Below are 14,866 nucleotides of genomic sequence, written 5' to 3'. Positions count from 1 at the left end.
AGAACACCAAAAGTTAAAAAATAAACCATTATAATGTACATGTTTAAGATTCTGATTTTAATCATTCATATAAAAAGCCATGGTATGATGGGTCTCCCTTTCACTCTCCACTTTCGAAGGAAAAAAGAAAAGAAAAGAAAAGGTGGGTAAGGATTTAATGGTTGGAAATCATTTTTATTGCCATATGATTAAATAATAAACTATATAATAATATTAATAATTTATAATATTATAGTAAATTGATGTATTATTTTGATACCATTTTAAAGAAGTTTCATTATACAAAGATTTCATATTATAAAATGTTTTACTAGTTATCATGTTTATGTATTGTCCTTTTCCAATGTGGGGATCCATTCATATAGTGTATAATTTTTTTTGGTATGCTTTGAAAAAAATACCATTTAATTCCAACTTTTCTTTTTTTCTTTCCCTTTAACAAGAACCCTCCAACTTGTTGATTCATGTAAGATCTACTCCTTGTAATTTTTGATGGACAAAGTTTATTTTTCCCTAATCTTTATGGTGATGATGATGATTCCTTTATATTCACACGTGGCTTTTGTCTCATCACTTCTATATGATTGAAAATGGAATAAAATTATCTGTCCCAATTTTTTAATGTAAGATTTTATATGTCACTAAATTTACATTTATTTATTTGAAATTTTTTAATTTTTATTTAAATAATTGGATGATGAGACCTTGAGTAATAGTAGATATGAATCAATAAAAGGATTGCCACAAATGTGGAACATATACGTAACCGTAATAGTGAGACGTAAAACCTTATTTGACTAGAAATCTTTCCTTGATTGATATTGATAGTGCCTTGAGTTAGATGATAAAATCACCAAGTTTTATACCTCTTTATAAACTTTCGAATCTCGATTTCTTGATCTTATCTGTTTATCAATGCAATATTGTTAGGAAATAGATCACGTTTGAGTTAGGGGTTATTTGTACCACAATGAAGAAATAGAGGATGAGCGACTAACATATAAATTTAGTGGATTACTTCACCTATATTATTCATTGGTTTAGGTTGAAATCTACTTTTATATATAGTCAAACTCTCATTTGATATAAGGGTAATTTGACCTCGGGTTAGAAGTTCAGAGATTTATCGTAAATATACTATTGAAATAATTTTAAAAATAAAGGAAATAACTTTTTTCAGATTCAAAACCGTATTTTAAAGTTTTCGATAAAACTAAAAACTCACAACGATAAGGAATAAAAATATGTGCACCATAAGAAATGATGGATCAAAAATTCCTTAGAGAAGTCAATGTCATTCCATATATGCATCACATAAGTTGACTAGAAAATTCGTTGGCCAGGACCAAAAGTTTCCCGATTTATGGTCCCAACCATTAGCAATTTTATGGTCCAATCTTTGTGAATGCGCTACAAGTAAAAGTGTAAAGCCAAACCAAGTGACTCTACCAATAGAAGTGGCCACTCGCCAATGATCAGCTGCATGCATACTTTAGTGGTAGTAAGAAAATTGAAAAAAAAATAAAATAAATAAATAAATCAATATGGAAGGAGATGTTCTTCAACTTAATTATTGATCTAGAGAATTCAAAACAAAATGGATAATTAGTTATATTGATATGTGTGTACTTGATTAAGATATGATCAAGGCCGTTTCTAATATTTTATGGGCCTTAGGCGTAACTAGTGATGATAACTCCGTGTACAACAGTTTACTTTACAAGTACATTAGATTATTTCATAAAATTAATGCATTGACCGGAATTCAATACATTAACAAAAGAAACTTGCATCTAACATACGAAGTATATATATACATATCACATTAATCGTATTTAATAAAATCTCTTCAACAAAACTACGATCGTTGTAATATAAACATTTTTAGTCCTCTTTCTTATTGATATTTCATACAACTTGCCATGAGGATGGAGATTCTATTGAACTGTTGTTGTCATGACGATGAATGCTATGTGATTCATCTCATCTAATGTAGTTTTTAAAAAAAAAAATTTAAAAAATATATAATTACATGTGCTTCAATGTTGCATAAATCTTCAGTAACAAATCTATGCTAGACTATACTTAAACTACTCAAACAAAGACCTTTTTTTTTTTTTTTTTTTTTATAACGGTCCAAAAAGGAAGATAGCTCCTAACTAACTCAAGACAACAACGGGAAAATTTAAACCTCTTAATCAAACTAATACAAAAGCTAAAAAGGGGATTGGCTGCTTGGCAATACAAATAACGGGGCTGGGGATACCCATCGCTAGAACTAGCCCTAAGCTGCTCCAAGCATAAAGAGACAAATAAACAATCAAATAAAAATGGAACTATTGTAACTAAAATAACCTGAACTATCCAAAGAGAAAGGAAGCTTAATTTCCTAAAATAAATTAGACCATTTTCGGCCTAAGCAAATCAAATATGAAAAACAGAAGTCATTGTGACATGTGGTTGAAACTTGGTGAATTATTTTTAGTGTTCTCCGAATATTCTGATAGAGTAACACACTAACACCTAATGGGGTACAAGATTGTATGGGCTGTTCTTATTATCCTCTGCGATGTTTGGATCATCAAAAGCCCAACATTTAATCAATCAAACTCAGCCCAATTCATTCAGGCTAAAAAAAAAAAATACAAGTACCACATACATTAACCCATCAAATCAAAGAGGAAAATTCCATTAAAATGAAAAAGAAAGAGGAAAATTCCTATAACATAATTGATCAAAGCCAAACTTGTCTTTTAACTCTATTTCTATTTCTGATGTACACATTTGTGATTTTGTATACAATTTATAACACATTTGTGATTTTGTATACAATTTATATGCTTCAATACAACATTTTGTTTAGAACAACTAACATATGGAGTATAAGATTTGCGAATCAACATTTGTTGTCCTCGAAAACATTATATGCAACTTTACCAAAAATACCTTTGAATATTAAGCAAAAACGGAGTATATCTTATACTGCGTGAGAAATTTAAAATTTCTAATCTTCGGTGCGGTCCAATACCCCATAAAACCAATCTTTGAACATACCATTTTCTTTTGTTTAAAATTATGAACACAAACCTCTATAAGCTATTTTACATAAGACGTTCAAATAAACATCAAACAATATTTTTTCTTACGATTCGGTCCATACTTTGGACCGGTTTTATCAATTTGGTCCAAATTCGATCCAAGTAAGATTGATCCAATTTCCGGATCTTAAATTTTAAATTTCCGATCTTCAATCCGGTCCAACAACCCTACATGATACATTCTAGCTTGTCCATTCCAATTACTTTGTATATACCAAGACACTCTCAATATAAGATTCCCAAAATTTAAATTCCAAAATTTAAATTTAGATAAATACAAATGAATGTGTACGTAATTTCTTCGAAATTTCACCCTTAAAATACATTATTAGGCAGAGTAGTAATATACGACCAAAAAAGCTCTCACCTCATTGGAGTCTTTCTTTGCCACTTGCCACACCACCTCCTACGTGTGTTATCTGCATGCACTTCTCTTTCTCTCTCTTCATTCTTTAAATTCACAAAATATATCCACCACTTTTTTTATGTAACACTTTTAGTAGTGTTTGAATGATGAATAAATCAGGAAATATGAACCAAATTTGGTGTGTTATTCTCATATTTACTAGTAGTATAGTGCTACAATTAAGTAATTGTAGTGTTGTTAATGGAGGATTGAATTTTCATGAGGATAGTGTTGTAAGTAGTGGGAGTAGTGGTACAATTGGGAGGCTAGTGAAGAAGGAAGACAGGATACCGGTTGTTGCGACGGAGTTCGGTGAGATATCGGCGGTCGATGTCGATGACGGTTTGGGCACAGGGAGGCATAGCTACCATATTCAGTTCATTACTTTGGAGCCTAATGCGCTTTTTCTTCCTGTGCTTCTACATGCTGACATGGTCTTCTATGTCAAAACAGGTACTCACAAACTCTTGTAGTACTAGTGCTTGTATGGAACTCTATACCTGCTCGGAATTAATAGTCACATATACTATTTATTTATTTTTGGATGTTTAAACATGTTGTTGTAACATTAAAGTTTCCCTTATTACTGCTCTTAGATGGGAAGAAGACTATAATATACTCCCTCTGTTCCTAATTTTTTACCCCATTGCAAAATTATGGGTCAACCTTTATAATCTTTAATCATAATATACTCTTAATCTATAAAAGATAATATAGTATAGTCATGTGTGATCTTGTTAGATTCGTCTAATTGTATATTTTAGTGTGTTTAGTTTTAGTTCATTTAGCTCCCATGTGTTGTTCAAGAATGCAATTTTGATGTGCTTATGAGTAAAATAGATGAAACGCGTGTTAAATCTTTGTCTTTTTAGGTCCAACATAGTTGTAGTGATACATTGCTCTAGGAAGACCACACATGAGTAATGGTGTGAATGTATAACATGACCAAGAGCAAGTTAATTTAGCAATGAGTAATTCAAGACGAATTTTAAAAACATCCTTCTTAAGCACTAGGATTAGACCTCAATGATTACCCATAAAAGCTTTCCAATTCCAAATCTAGCTAGGGGCAATTACTAGACATAGTCATTTAGGAGCTAAATCCCTAACTAGTAGGACTAACTTAACAGCTTAACTAGACAATTATAGACTAATGATTCGGTCGAAGATAGATGCACAATCGAGCCACATCTAGTTTGAGCTTTGACCTGTGTTCGTATACAAGTTAGTTCTAACTCCTCGAGCAAACTATAAAAAGCTCCAAAAATGCTCAAACACTGAATGAGAATTTTGTAGTAACAACTAACAAGCAGATCACAAAAAGCTCCCATTCTAATCTAGATAAATAGACAGGGTGATATGGAATATAAGGACTAGGGATTAATGCTTTCGAACTTAAACCAGGTGGAGTGAAACTAATACATAAATTTAAGCACTTTGTATAGGTAGGGAAGGCTGTTTTATGTAAATCAAACGCAACAAACTAGGCTCGGTAGCTCCATATACTAATCTGGAGCACGCTTACCATTGTTGGTCAAGCTTATAACTACCTTGAAAGCTCCCTCAATAAAGCAAATCTCTTTCATTATTGCATTATTGGCAGGAAGTGGGAAGATAAGCTGGACTGATAGTGATGAACTAAATAAAGTTAGCTTGCAGCGAGGAGACGTTTATAGACTCAAGTCTGGCAATCTCTTCTACCTTCATAGCAATTTAGAGGCTGAAGAGACGAGGCTCAGAATCGTTGCTGTTTTTGCCAATCCGGAGGAAGAGAAACTACAGGTACAAGAATTTTTAAGCTTACTCAATTGACCTCATTTTTCTCCCAATAGAACTAAAATGTTGTGATCAAATTTCCTCTTTTAGGGGCCATTAATTGGGCCGTACTCAAGCATCAACGACCTGGTTCGAGGCTTTGATAAGAGCATCCTTCAGGCGGCTTTCCAGGTACCCAAATCTTTCTCATCTTACAAGAACAGTAATATTTGTAAAACTTTAACAGGTTCTGTGTTCTTTTCCATCATCATCATAATCTTACTACGGAGTATTTAACAAATTATCATACCGCAGGTACCTGAAGAAGTAATAGAAGAATTAACAAGTGCAACAGATACACCAGCAATAGTACACGCAGAGACCAAAAAGAAGAACTTCTGGCAGCAGGAGCTTCTGTTTATCAATGTTTTCTTGGGAATCCAGAGTTACAGCAATAAAATCAGTGAAAACAAGAAGAAGCACACTAAGACATTCAATTTCTTCAAGGAAGACCCGGATTTTAAAAGCTGCAGCGGGTGGAGTACAGCAGTCACCGATCACAATTTGCATGCATTACAAGGTTCCCATATCGGTGTCTACATGGTGAACCTTACCAAGGTGAGCCACAAACATACTCATTCTATTTACAGAAGCATTGTCTCAACATTTTCAATCTAGGAGTAAGAACAAACTCAGCAGGATAGATATGTCATTCCACATATTGCATTACCCACATATTCTGAGTATTTTTCTACTTGTAGTATCTAAGCCAAAAACTTAGGGAAATAAACCAAAAACCACCCTTCAAGCAAAGGTGTTATTCTTAAAACTACCAACCAAAGAAGGCCCCAACATTTGACTAATAGTCAAACAAAACACCCACACCGATATCAGTTTACTGGATATCTTCTTTGAAAATGGTCTAATATTGATAATCACCCCTCAAATGATATCTAGTAGTTGGTAAAGGTTGAATAAGCAGAATTGTAATGATAGGATGGTCTTGATTACAAAACAGGGTGCTTCATTTTGTTAAGTTTTCAAAAAAAAAAATTATGTAGGGTTCATATAGTTGGTTCAGAGTTAAATATTAAAAATCACTTATGCTAGACCACATATAAATTTTAGTGTTCTGTATCTAACAGCATTGCTTGTTGCAAAATCCAGGGTTCAACGATGGGGCCTCACTGGAACCCGATGGCAACAGAGATATCAGTAGTGTTGGAAGGAGAGGGAATGGTTCGAGTGGTTTGTCCAAGTGCACTGACAAATAAAGAATGCAAAAACTCAAGGTTTAGAATTGAGGAAGGTGATATATTCACCGTCCCAAGGTTTCATCCAATGGCACAAACATCGTTCAACAATGGCTCACTTGTTTTCATGGGGTTCAGCAGCACAACAAAGAAGAACCATCCTCAGTTCCTAGCAGGAAAGGCTTCAGTACTGCAGACACTAAGCAAAACCATAATAGGTGCATCCTTTAATGTGTCAAACACAACAATTGACCAGCTGCTAGCAGCTCAAGAGGAAGCAATCATAATGGACTGCACTTCTTGTGCTGAAGAACAGGAGATGAAGATGGAAGATGAGATTGAAAAGGAAAGACAAGAAGAGGAAGAAAGGAGGAGAAGAGAGGAGGAGAAAGAAAGGAAAAAGGAAGAAGAGAAAGAGCGGAAAAGGCGAGAAAAAGAGGAGAAAAGAAGGAAGAGAGAGGAAGAGGAACAGGAACGGAAGAGGCAGGAAGAGGAAGAAAGAAGGAAGAGGCAGGAAGAGGAAGAGCAGAGAAGGCGAGAAGAAGAGGAAGAAAAAAGGGAAAGGGAGGAAGAGAAACAAAAGAGGCAGGAGGAGGAAGAGCAGAGAAGGAAAGAAGAAGAGGAAGAAAAAAGAAAGAAACAGGAGGAGGAAAAAAGAAAAAAGGAGGAAGAGGAACAAAAGAGACAGGAGGAGGAGGAGCAAAGAAGGCATGAAGAAGAGGAAGAAAAAAGGAAAAGAGAGGAAGAGGAACAAAAGAGGCAGGAGGAGGAAGAGCAGAGAAGGCAAGAAGAAGAGGAAGAAAAAAGGAAGAGAAAGGAGGAAGAAGAAAGAAGAAGGGAGGAAGAGGAACGGGAAAGGCAGGAGGAGGAAGAGCAGAGAAGGCAAGAAGAAGAGGAAGAACAACGAAAGCGTGAAAAAGAAGAAGATGAAAAGAAACGTGAACAAGAGGAGGAAGAAGAGCAGCGAAGAGAAGAGGAAGAACAAAAAAGGCATGAAAAAGAGGAAGAGCAGAGAAAGCGTGAAGAAGAAGAAGAACAGAGAAGGCATGAAGAAGAGGAAGAACAAAGGCAACAAGAAAAGGAGAAGGAAAGAGAACATGAGGAAGAGAAAAGAAGGCAAAGAGAAGAGGAAGAACAGAGAAGGCAAGAGGAAAAAGAGAGGCAGCGAGAAGAGGAAAAACAGAGAAAGAAAGAAGAAAAGGAGAGGCAAAGAGAGGAGGAAAAACAGAGAAAGCAAGAGGAAGAAGAAAGGAAGATAGAAGAGAAGGAAAGAAAACAACAGGAAGAAGAACGGAGGAGAAGAGAGGAGGAAGGAGGAGAGGAAGAACAAGAGACTGAGGAAGAAATAGCAAAAAGAGAGGAGGAAGAAAGAAGGGAACGGGAAAGGCAAGCAGAGAAAGAAGCAAGGAAAAGGAGAGAGACATAAGAAAGTGATGGAAGCAGAGGAGGAAGAAGAATTCTGAGGCGTACAACAAAGGTTTCAGATGGTCGCTGGTAGATTCAATGCCCAGATAAGCTTGGCATCATCGTTCGAAATTCTGCCTAAATATCATAATGCCACATATAGTTCGTCACCAGGGCAATAAAAATGTTTGCAATAGTTAAGTAATGTGATTTAAGGTAGAAACCTGGTAGATAATTCACTCTAAGCAGTGGCAACAACACTTTTCTTTCTTTCCGTTTGTATTTTGATAATATCAGCAATGGCACCCTAATATTTTATCTTATTATATGCTTGCAAAATTAAGCCACTTGCATCTACCATATCTTGTGACGTTCTTTAAAATTCTAAGCAGTTCTAGTTGTTCGCTTGCTGCACTACTAAATTTGTTCATGCCAATGCCACACCACCAAAAATTTAAATAAATAAATACATAAAAAAAAACCAGCCTTCAAGCTCAAAAAATCTTAGATTGAATCTTTCTAAAAACTACACGCTTTATTTTTAACCCTTTTTTTTTGTCTATATAGCTAATTGAAATTTTTTCTAGATTTAACCTCAATAATCTTTTATCATTTATCTAGAAGATTTTTTGGGAGTAGTATTACAACATCAAATATGATGAGAACAAGAAGTTGGCAAAGCCAGGATAGGACCATTAATCCAAGAGAACTACCCTTGTAAGCAAAACTGCAAAAGGTTACTTCCCTGGTGGTTTTTATTCAGATTATTATTTATTTATTTTTATTATTGTTGTAATAACTTTACAAAGTAACTTTATTTTAATATATATATTTACATAGTTAAATTTCAAATTAAAACAAGATTCAAGTAAAAGAAGAAATTTTCTAATTCTTTCACCTTTCCTAGCCCTCCAATTATCATCCAAGTATAGTGCGTACACCCTAGATTCTCTACTTTGGTGAGACAAAACAAGAGGAGAGAAGGAATGAACCAATACAAAGAAAGAAATAAATATTGAACATTTGCTGCAAAATCGATCTTAGTTTCACCATTCTATTCATCGGAATTCTAGTGACCAGGAAACTGAAAGGAACACAAAAAGAAACTAAGGGGCACAACTCACTGATTATCCTCGCCAATGATATAAGATACAACAACAGTGATGTCATCCAGCTTTCCTCCAATATAACGAAACCCAGCATCATGTGCAGCAGCAGCAAATGGTGTTTTTCGATGTTTATCCATAGCTCTTTGTTGCGCTAGAGTGGCTATGTTTTGTGCTGTTGCCTGGGGATCGAGACCTGATCTCTTAGCTTGGACAACCAAAGCAGTAATCTCGTTGTCATATAAGTTGTCAAATAATCCATCTGTACCAGCAACTATAACATCTCCTGAAGCAACAGGAAATGTGAAGACCTGCCACATACAGAATAAAACATCACTTAAATGTAAACATGGAAGCTACCACTCTCTAGAAAAAACAAGTTCGGTGAAGAGTATTATTTCAGAGTCTAATGGTTAGCATACATAGATATTCCATGACAAATTTTAAGGAAAAATTAAAAACCAAGTATACAACACACGCACTAGATCAACCATGCCCCGAAAATCCAATAATATAATTCATAGTTCCAGCTCTTTAAATCCCCAGCAAGGATAGAGAAGAAGAGACTTGGAAAGCTGGCAAAAAAAAATGCAGATTTGCAGAGACGCAAAATCCTCTTCAAAACTGCCCTTATTCAACAAATGCTTTATGGTAAAGGGATATAGCCATCACTAGAGTAGTCATGGTATGATCCAACTATAGAGGAAACCATGAAAGCTAACAGCTGAAAATGTACCTGGCCAGAACTGGGTAAATCACCTCCAGCTGAAGTACTTGCCAACTGATACGGAAAATTGAAACCATACTGCTGCACAGGGGACCGAAATACTGTACTTCCTTCCCTAATTACTATGAATCCACTGTCTCCGAGATTTATGGCATGGATCCCCTGCCAAATAATAGGTCACTCAGTGGACATTTTACAACAATAGAAGACATGATATCAAGAAATCCAAAAGGCATAAAAAGCGTCAGGCAAAAGTCATGTGACCAAGCTAACGCTGTGCTTCGATAACAAAGAAGGAAGGAAAGGGGAGGGAAAAAGGAGGAAGGGAAGGGAAAAGAAAGGGAGGGGGAGGTGAGCTCCATTTTCCCTCCTAATCTCTCCAATTTTGGAGGGATTATGCTTATTAAAGAGAGAGGGAAATGGATCCCTCCCTCTCCTTCCCCTTCCTTCCCCCAATCCTTTACCCAAACAAGAGAATTTGTCTCCCTGCCTTTCTCTTCTCTTTTTTTCCTTCCATTTCTTTCTATCCAAACAAAGTGTAAAAGTCTTGAATTATTTTAACCAATTAGGCATGAAAAGAACATAAATCAGCAAACACATGTAACTATGAAACCTCTTGGTATTATCTGTTACCATCTACGCATAGCACAGAGCCACAGAAAGCATAAATGGTTCTATGTTTCAGATAAATCATAAAATGATGAGGGCAATACATGACAATCCTGTAATTAAGTAAAAGAGAGACCACCCCAGCAGTTGCAGAAAACTAACACTATGTTTAGATAACAAAAGTGAAGGGAAAGTAAAGGGAAGGAAAAAGAGGGAAAGGAAAGGGAGAAGGTGACCTTCCATTTTCCTCTCAAATCTCTCCAACAATGAAGGGATTTGGTTTATTAAAAGGGGAAGGAAAATGGATCCTTCCAATTCCCCCCCCCCCCCCACTTCCCTCCTTGCATTAGATATCCAAACAAAGGATAATGCATCCCTCCTTTTCTCTTCTCTTCCTTTCCCTCCATCCAAACGTAGGGTAAGGTTCAATTTCCTCTATTCCACAAATTTTGCACCATGGAGAACTTTATCCTTCCTAACTTATAACCTTGACCATTAATATGTATAACTCTCAATATGTAAAAACTATAATAAGTTGAAGTCTAGAAAGTATAAATCGAGACGAGTATAATAGGACCCCACATGACTATATTATTCTTTACGTAAGGTGGTCAAAGAGAGCGCGTTAGCTTGTAAACGTTCTAAAGGTCAATATGGTGAAGTAATTGTGAAACAGAGTTAGTGTATATGTTTTTCTAACGTGAATCAACAATTTTAAAAAATTGAAGAGAAAGCATAACTAAGAGAAGAGAACTATAATAGAAGTATATAGAATAAATTAAAAAGGAGAAGGGGGGAAGCAAAAGCGCTCCTGGCAGCAAAAACACAAGGTGAGCAAGAGAAATATGGCCTCTTAAACATAAGTGAAAAAAATAAGGCATTCAGACAGGAAACTGCTCCATCTAATATAAAAAGAAACAGACCCCACCAAAGAACTTTAACCATGATAATTAACAGTGTTGTCTCACTTTCATCAGGTAAGAGCAGCAAAAGCACCAACCTGGTCAGTGAGAGCAATTATACAAGCTGTTGAGGAGCCTATGACGTTAGTGTCAGCATGAGCTTTCTCCAATATTTTAGCCGGGTCTACCCCATCCTTGGAAATTTCTTTTATCGCTGTCATAGAATTAGACATAAGTAGTCGAGCATAAATTCCAGCATCAACACCAACATCTGCCCATCCACCAACACCATCTGCAACTCCAATCACTCGTTTTTCTTCACAAATGAAGTGAGCATCTTCTCCTCCAGTTTTAACCTTGTCAGGGTGTGGCAGGTAACATGATCCTGAACGAAGCTTCAGGGATCTATGACTTACGTTTTTACTACAGTCAACAACAACAACAACAAAGTTAATCACTATCATTATTTTCCTTTATATTAATATACGAAGTATTTAATATGCAAAGTTTCAATTGCCTCCTCCTATACACCCATACAGCTCTTCTTTTTCAAAGTTGAGTTAACTGATTTTCACTATATATGAACATCAATTAATCCAAGAATCAAGCATCTCTCAAGTCTTAATTTCTCTCCTATGTATTCAAATAACCTATAAGGCCTATAACATTTATAATGAATTTTATAAATTTGTTATCTTTGAAAGAATATGGATAGGGAAGGTACCATTGTTACAATGGCTGTTTCACAAAAGTAATTATCAGTACACTCTATGTATGGAAAAAAAATCCAAAACAATACCATTGTACTTTGTATCCAAACTATTTAGCTATTTCACTAAACTAAATAATTGAAACACTGTTCGATGTTTCAAACTGAAGACATGTATAGTGAAGAGCTGCTATACACTAGATTCCTATCATCTCAAATGATCTAGCATGTAACAATTAACAGCAGAATTCGAAATACCTAAGCAATAATACATAAAACTGTGTCAAACAAAAGGTCCTTTATATGACGGGAAAGAGGGCATACCAGGAAGAGGTATCTGTAGGATTATCAAGCGGCACATCCCTAGCAGAAATGTCAAATGGGACATCAGCAGCAGCTCCATCAGAATAATTCGCAGAAGGTGATGCACGGTAACTCCTCAAGCATTGTCCAAGAAACTGCCTAGAGTCCCAACTCTTGTAAGATAAACCAGGGATAGCCAGACTAACAAAATGAACATCTCGATTTCTTAAACCAACACTAGCCTTTCGACAACTATAAACACTTCTATCACCAAAGAAAACACCACCTGGCTTCGCAAAGTCCACAACACTACCATACCCCTTAAACAATGTATCAACACATACATCCCCAGAAACAGCGTGGGACCCCGAAGCAGCCATCGGATTCCTTATAACACGGCAGCACAAAGACACAATAGTTGTGTTTACCAAAAACTTATTTATCCGATTACTACTATAAGACCTCACAGAATTACAACTCTGATTCAGTGTTTGACTCTCAATGCATAAACTTGCAACCAAATTCCCCTGCTCCCACGATTTAACCCGACCGGACAACAATCTTCCGAGAGACGAACTACAAGCAGTATTCAGCTTTGACAAAGATATCAATTGCATCTTAAACCCTTAAAGGCCAAATCATCCCTTGCCAATACAATGCCCAATAAAACCTAAAAATTTAACCAAATCTCCACAATAAGTCACAACTATCACAGCTACTAATTAATTAATCAGCACATATCAATACAGATGTAAATTAACAAATTTCTCCTAGGATAGTTCAAGCACAATACCATATTATCAACATTAATTCCAAAAAAAAGGAAAAAAAAACTAAAATTACACAAAATTTAGCAAGGTAGCAAGCTTATTTTTACTTATAAAATTGAAAAATAATTTGCAATGATCATTAAATAAGCTTGAAATAGAAAATTAATCAAAGAATATACACCAATAAAATTCAGTAAAAAAGCAACAATAATTAATAAATAACTAATAAATCAAGCTTAAAGCTTACCTAATTAGGAATTAATTGGAAAGAAATAGGATAATTGATGAAAGTTGGATAAAACCCTAATAAAATCCGGCGAATAGAGTAGAAGAGTACCGGCGGTGGGGAAAAAGGTGGAATTTTCTCTCTCTTTGGCCGAAAAAAGAGGAGAGAAATGGATATAATTATTTTATATTATATGGCAGAACGAGAAACACAAATCACGTGATTTGCAACTTGCTAGCCTGAAATGGTCTAAATGGATCTATGGGCCTTATACGTATAATGGACTAGATTCGTTTTAATGTCGTTCATTCGAGCTTCATCCAATTAATCTCGTTGATCCAACTAATCTTGTTCGATCTCTACAATAACGATTGGAAGGGGATTGAACCCTAACCACTTAGAATTGAGCTTGAATCCAAATTAATCCAAAAGGTGAAGCAGATGAAAACACCCAAATAAAAATAAAAAAACACTCGTTGATACTTGATACTACATAGCATTGGCGGTAAAGGTTTGCTTTAAGACTTGGAATTAAATTTTAAGGATATTTGGTTCATTTAGTGGTTTGAGTAAGAATGGCAACGGATCAGATTCGAGTCGAATGCGGCTAAATTCAAATCCAATCTGTTTACTAAATGGGCTCTGGACTTGAATCTGAATCTGAATTCAAAGAGTCCGAGTTCGAGTCTGAGTTCGATCCGACTCGCAATTTTAGGATCTGAATCCGATCCATTTATTCGGACCTCCGAATGATTTGAATACCTTTTTTTTTTGTAATATGTGATATACCTATAATTGTTTAATAAACCTGATTTCTTATATAATATTGTCTAGGGTCGGACTTTGCACAGTGTCCAAGTCTGGTCCACCTCGTATTCAAATTCGAACTATTTTTAAACGGATTCGGATCGGATTACCTATCAGCTGGTTGATATAGTGGATTGTATTAATTGGTTTGACTAGTTGGTGTTGACACATCTCACAAGTCAATCAATCTAGCTAAATAAGTCAACACTTAAGAGTAATGAAAAAAGATACGAGAATCTCTCACCCCAAAACACAATAACTAAATGATACTCCCTCCGTTTTTTTTATATGCATCACTTTGACAATTGCAATATTCACATACCATGGTTGACTTAATTTTTTCACCTCTAAAAAATAAATAAATGTTATTATATTATATATCATTAGATTTGTCATAATGTCTAGTTTCATAATATAACTAGCTTATGGATCGATTATCAACTTGTCAAGTAAAGTATTTGAGCTACTAACGATTAAATGAAGAAATGTTATTATTAATATAGTGTTTGTTTGTGTAATTGTATATGTTGCACTCAAAGTAAATTGTATGCATTTGATTTAGCTATTATAAAGTTTTAGTTCTTGTACTCTTACTTTGCCTTTTTTGTAAGTTATAACTATTGTTTACCTAAAATTTAGTTTTTAGTTTTTTTTTTTTTTTTTTTTTTTTAAAGTGAAATATTCATTTTGGTTAGTAATTGGTTATATAATAATAACTCAATTAGCTATCAACCCAAGCGAAATATATTTCTTGATGATTATATGATTGATGCATTTACTTATGCTACGAG

The 14,866-nt window shown here is 35.0% G+C and overlaps 2 protein-coding genes across 2 annotated transcripts; one reads left to right on the top strand and one right to left on the bottom strand.

The window, feature by feature from the left end:
* The first annotated feature begins 3,493 nt into the window (after positions 1-3,493).
* LOC145602864 (uncharacterized) lies at positions 3,494-8,398 on the top strand. The gene is made up of 5 exons (XM_081659016.1): positions 3,494-3,957; positions 5,108-5,286; positions 5,371-5,451; positions 5,575-5,877; positions 6,427-8,398. Exons 1-5 carry the CDS (start codon positions 3,609-3,611, stop codon positions 7,936-7,938), a joined length of 2,424 nt encoding a protein of 807 aa, XP_081515142.1. The 5' UTR covers positions 3,494-3,608; the 3' UTR covers positions 7,939-8,398.
* Positions 8,399-8,761: 363 nt separating this feature from the next.
* LOC145602867 (putative protein phosphatase 2C 80) lies at positions 8,762-13,444 on the bottom strand. Its single transcript, XM_081659019.1, has 5 exons — positions 13,290-13,444; positions 12,294-12,942; positions 11,359-11,683; positions 9,759-9,911; positions 8,762-9,333 (listed from the first exon to the last, which is right to left on the bottom strand). Exons 2-5 carry the CDS (start codon positions 12,887-12,889, stop codon positions 9,037-9,039), a joined length of 1,371 nt encoding a protein of 456 aa, XP_081515145.1. The 5' UTR covers positions 12,890-12,942; positions 13,290-13,444; the 3' UTR covers positions 8,762-9,036.
* Positions 13,445-14,866: the final 1,422 nt, after the last annotated feature.

The sequence above is a fragment of the Chenopodium album genome, chromosome 21 (assembly GCF_948465745.1).
Source record: "Chenopodium album chromosome 21, dcCheAlbu1.1, whole genome shotgun sequence".
Classification (NCBI taxonomy): domain Eukaryota; kingdom Viridiplantae; phylum Streptophyta; class Magnoliopsida; order Caryophyllales; family Amaranthaceae; genus Chenopodium; species Chenopodium album.
This window is presented reverse-complemented; position numbering and strand designations above follow the sequence as displayed.